The 3,627-nt window shown below is 44.9% G+C and overlaps 1 protein-coding gene across 1 annotated transcript; it reads right to left on the bottom strand.

Annotated features, from left to right (window-relative positions):
• Positions 1-1,789: 1,789 nt before the first annotated feature.
• Positions 1,790-3,385, bottom strand: LOC124887077. The gene is made up of 5 exons (XM_047396255.1): positions 3,215-3,385; positions 2,903-3,079; positions 2,616-2,794; positions 2,271-2,514; positions 1,790-2,083 (listed from the first exon to the last, which is right to left on the bottom strand). The coding sequence occupies exons 1-5, from the start codon at positions 3,383-3,385 to the stop codon at positions 1,790-1,792; spliced, it is 1,065 nt and encodes a 354-aa protein (XP_047252211.1).
• Positions 3,386-3,627: the final 242 nt, after the last annotated feature.

Here is a 3,627-nt window from a genome sequence, read left to right as displayed (position 1 = left end):
TAAATTTGACATCAAAGATCAGGTTTCTAATTTCTTTGGGGACAATTTGATTATCAAATTTTTCAACAGTAATTTCTGTTAAGTTCACCTTCCTTTCCCTTTTCTGGTCAATTTTGAGCAGTAGAGTTTGAGCCTCTATTGTGCACCCCTCAAATGTTGCTCCAAACTCCTTGTTGAGACTTAAAATATTGTCCTGCACCCACCCACGCATTAGCTCTCCCCTCGGCTTCTTCAAAGCAATCTGAAGCAATAGACTAAATGAGAGTTGGGTCTCCCAGCAGAGTAATTTGTTTTGAAACTTGCTGCTCCCCCAATTCAATATTTTCTTCAATAACTGGGATAGGGACCGCGACCTCTGCATGCATCGAATTATCATCTTCCTCAATAATTAGATGTGGCTTTGTATTCATTCTCTCAGCTTCCTCCATTAAAATACAGTCTGTTAAGGAAAATAATTGCTCTTGGGCCTCATCCCAAGAGTTTAGTTCATTTAAAAAAGGTTCAGGTCCTTTCTTTACATTATTAGATATTTGGGCCAGCTGTTGGCCCAAAATAAGAGGTCCTTCTTTTGAAATAAATGGAATATGAATCTCTGCAAATGTGGGGTCCCTGAACATGTGCTCCCCCATGTGACTACTTTCACCCTTCTGACCCTGACTTATTTGCATAAGCCTTTAGCTGCACTTCAGATGAAAACAACAACATACGCAGTGTATTCCTACCAAGTGGGGTCTGGGGAGGGTAAAGTGTACGCAGTCCATCCCACTACCTCAGTAGAGACGCTGTTTTCGATAGACCCCCGGCTCAGGACAGATAAACCACATAAAAGCATACATCCACACAACACTATAATAACAGATAGAAAAGGATAATAACTAAAACAAGACACGCACAAGATGATACTAAAAATATCTATTCGAAAAACATAGGTATCGCTAATATACCATAGACGTGCTTCTACACACTAACCCTCTACCCTAATCCGCTTCCTCCACACCTTCCTATCAAGGTCATGTCCTCTTTAAGCTGTAACTGCTCTATGTTATGTCTAATCACCTCCCTCTAATACTTTTTAGGCCTACTTCTACCCCGTCTAAAACCATCCTTAGCCAGCCTCTCACATCGCCGTACTGAGGCATCTGTGCCCCCTCCTCATCACATGCCCAAACCATTGCAACCTCACTTTCCGCATCTTGTCCTCCACCGAAGCCACCTCAATCTTCTCCCAAATAATCTCATTTCTAACCCTATCCCTTCTGGTAAGTTCACACATCCATCACAGCATTCTCATCTCCACCACCTTCAACTTCTGTATGTATGTGGGAGTTCTTAAGTGGCCAACACTCCTCTCTATATAACATAGCCGGTCGAACTACCACTCTGCAAAACTTACCTGTGAGTTTAGGCGGTACGTTCTTATCACACAAGACTCCCGAAGCGAGCCTCCATTTCAACCACCTTGCACCAATACGGTGCATGAAATCCTCATCAATCTCCCAATTCCCTTGAATCATAGACCCAAGGTACTTGAAACTCTGCCTCTTCTGGACTAACTGGGAATCAAGCTTCACTACCACATCCGCCTCGTACGATAAATCACTAAACTTACATTCTAAATACTCCATTTTAGTCCTGCTCAACCTAAAACCTTTAGACTCAAGGGTCTGTCTCCAAAGCTACAACTTATCATTAACTACTCCCCGAGTTTCATCAATCAAAACATCATCGTCAACAAATAACATACACCAGGGCACCTCCTCTTGGATATGTCGCGTCAAAACATCCATCACTAAGGCAAATAAAAACGAGCTAAGAGTCGACCCTGGTGCAACCCTGTGAAAACTGGTAAGTGCTTCGAATCCCCTCTTGCCGTCCTCACTCGAGTCTTCCCATCGTCGTACATGTCCTGTATCGACCTAGTGTATGCCACGGGCACCTCTCTAGCCTCCAAACACCTCCACAATATCTCCTTGGGAACTTTGTTATACGCCTTCTCAAGATTGATAAACACCATGTACAAGTCTTTCTTTCTCTCCTTTAGCTGCTTTACTAATCTCACGAATGGCCTCAGTAGTCGAGCGACCTGACATGAAACCAAACTGATTCTCGAAAATAGGCACGATCCTTCTCAGTCTCAACTCTACCACCTTTTCCTATGCCTTCATAGTATGACTCAACAACTTGATACCCCTATAGTTGTTGCAACTCTGAATGTTTCCCTTGTTCTTATATAGAGGAATCATCGTACTCCACGATCCGAGCATCTTTGCCGCCCTAAAAATGGTGTCAAACAATCTCGTCAACCACTTCAAACCTGCCCCGCCAGTGCTCTTCCAAAAGTCCACCGGAATCAGAATCTCATCTGGCCCAGTCGCCCTGCCCCTATGTATTCTGTGAATAGCCCCCTTGACCTCCTCTACCTTGATACGCCTACAATAACCATAATCACGACACTTTTCTGAGTTCTCCAAGTCCTCCAGGATGAAACCCTTATCCCCCTCGTCGTTTAAAAGTCTATGGAAATAAGATTGCCACCTCTTCCTAAGGAGGGCATCTTCTACCAACACTTTGCCATCCTCTCCCTTGATGCACTTCACTTGGTCTAGGTCACGCACTTTCGCTCCCTAGCCTTGGCAAGCCTATACAACTTTCTATCCCCGCTTTTTTCCTCTAAAGCCGAATACAAGCTCTCGAAAATCGATGTCGCGGCAGTAACCACTAGCTTAGCCTCTTTCCTAGCTAACTTATACTTTTCTTTATTCGTCCGCTTCTCCTCGTCATCCTTGCTCTCCACCTACTTAGCATACGCCACCTTCTTAGTCTTCACCTTCCGTTTGACTTCTTCATTCCACCACCAGTCCCCTTGGTGCTTGCTCGATCGGCCTCTCGAAACACCCAACACCTCTTTAGCAGTTTCCCTAATGCAACTGGCAGTCGTCTCCCGCATACTGTCCACATCCCTTCTACTCTCCCAAGCCCCCCGAGTCGTCAACCTCTCCTCTATCTCCAACGCATTGGCCAAAGTCAAACTATCCGACTTAATCCTTGGTCGATCCTCCATTCCTCTCTTCTTTCTGTCCTTTATGATTACCAATTCCATCACCAGACGCTTATGTTGGGTCGAAAGAATCTCGCTAGGTATGACTTAACAGTTTTTACATAGCGCTCTATCAGCCTTCCTAAGGAGTAAAAAGTCTATCTGAGTCTTGGCTACCGAACTACGACAGGTAATAAGGTGCTCCTCCTTCTTCGGGAGGCTTGAATTCGCTACCCACAACCCAAAAGCCCTAGCAAAATCCAAAAGGGAAGCCCCTCCTTCATTCCTTTCCCAAAAGGGAAGCCCCTCCTTCATTCCTTTCCCCGAAATCAAAACCTCCATGCACATCATTATAACCGCTCGATACAGACTCGATAATGCCTATTGAAATCCCCTCCACTGAAAAGCTTCTCCGAGCTCGGAACGTCTCTCACCATCTCATCTAATACCTCCCAAAAAACCTTTTCCTCCCCGTCCAAGCCTACTTGCGGAGTGTAGGCACTAATAACATTAACCGTAGGTCCTTCAATGACCAACTTAATCGACATCAACCTATCATTGATCCGCCTAACCTCCACCACCTGCTCCCT

The sequence above is a fragment of the Capsicum annuum genome, chromosome 9 (genome assembly GCF_002878395.1).
Source record: "Capsicum annuum cultivar UCD-10X-F1 chromosome 9, UCD10Xv1.1, whole genome shotgun sequence".
NCBI lineage: Eukaryota > Viridiplantae > Streptophyta > Magnoliopsida > Solanales > Solanaceae > Capsicum > Capsicum annuum.
Note: the sequence above shows the minus strand (reverse complement) of the source record. Positions and strands in the feature narration are given on the sequence as shown.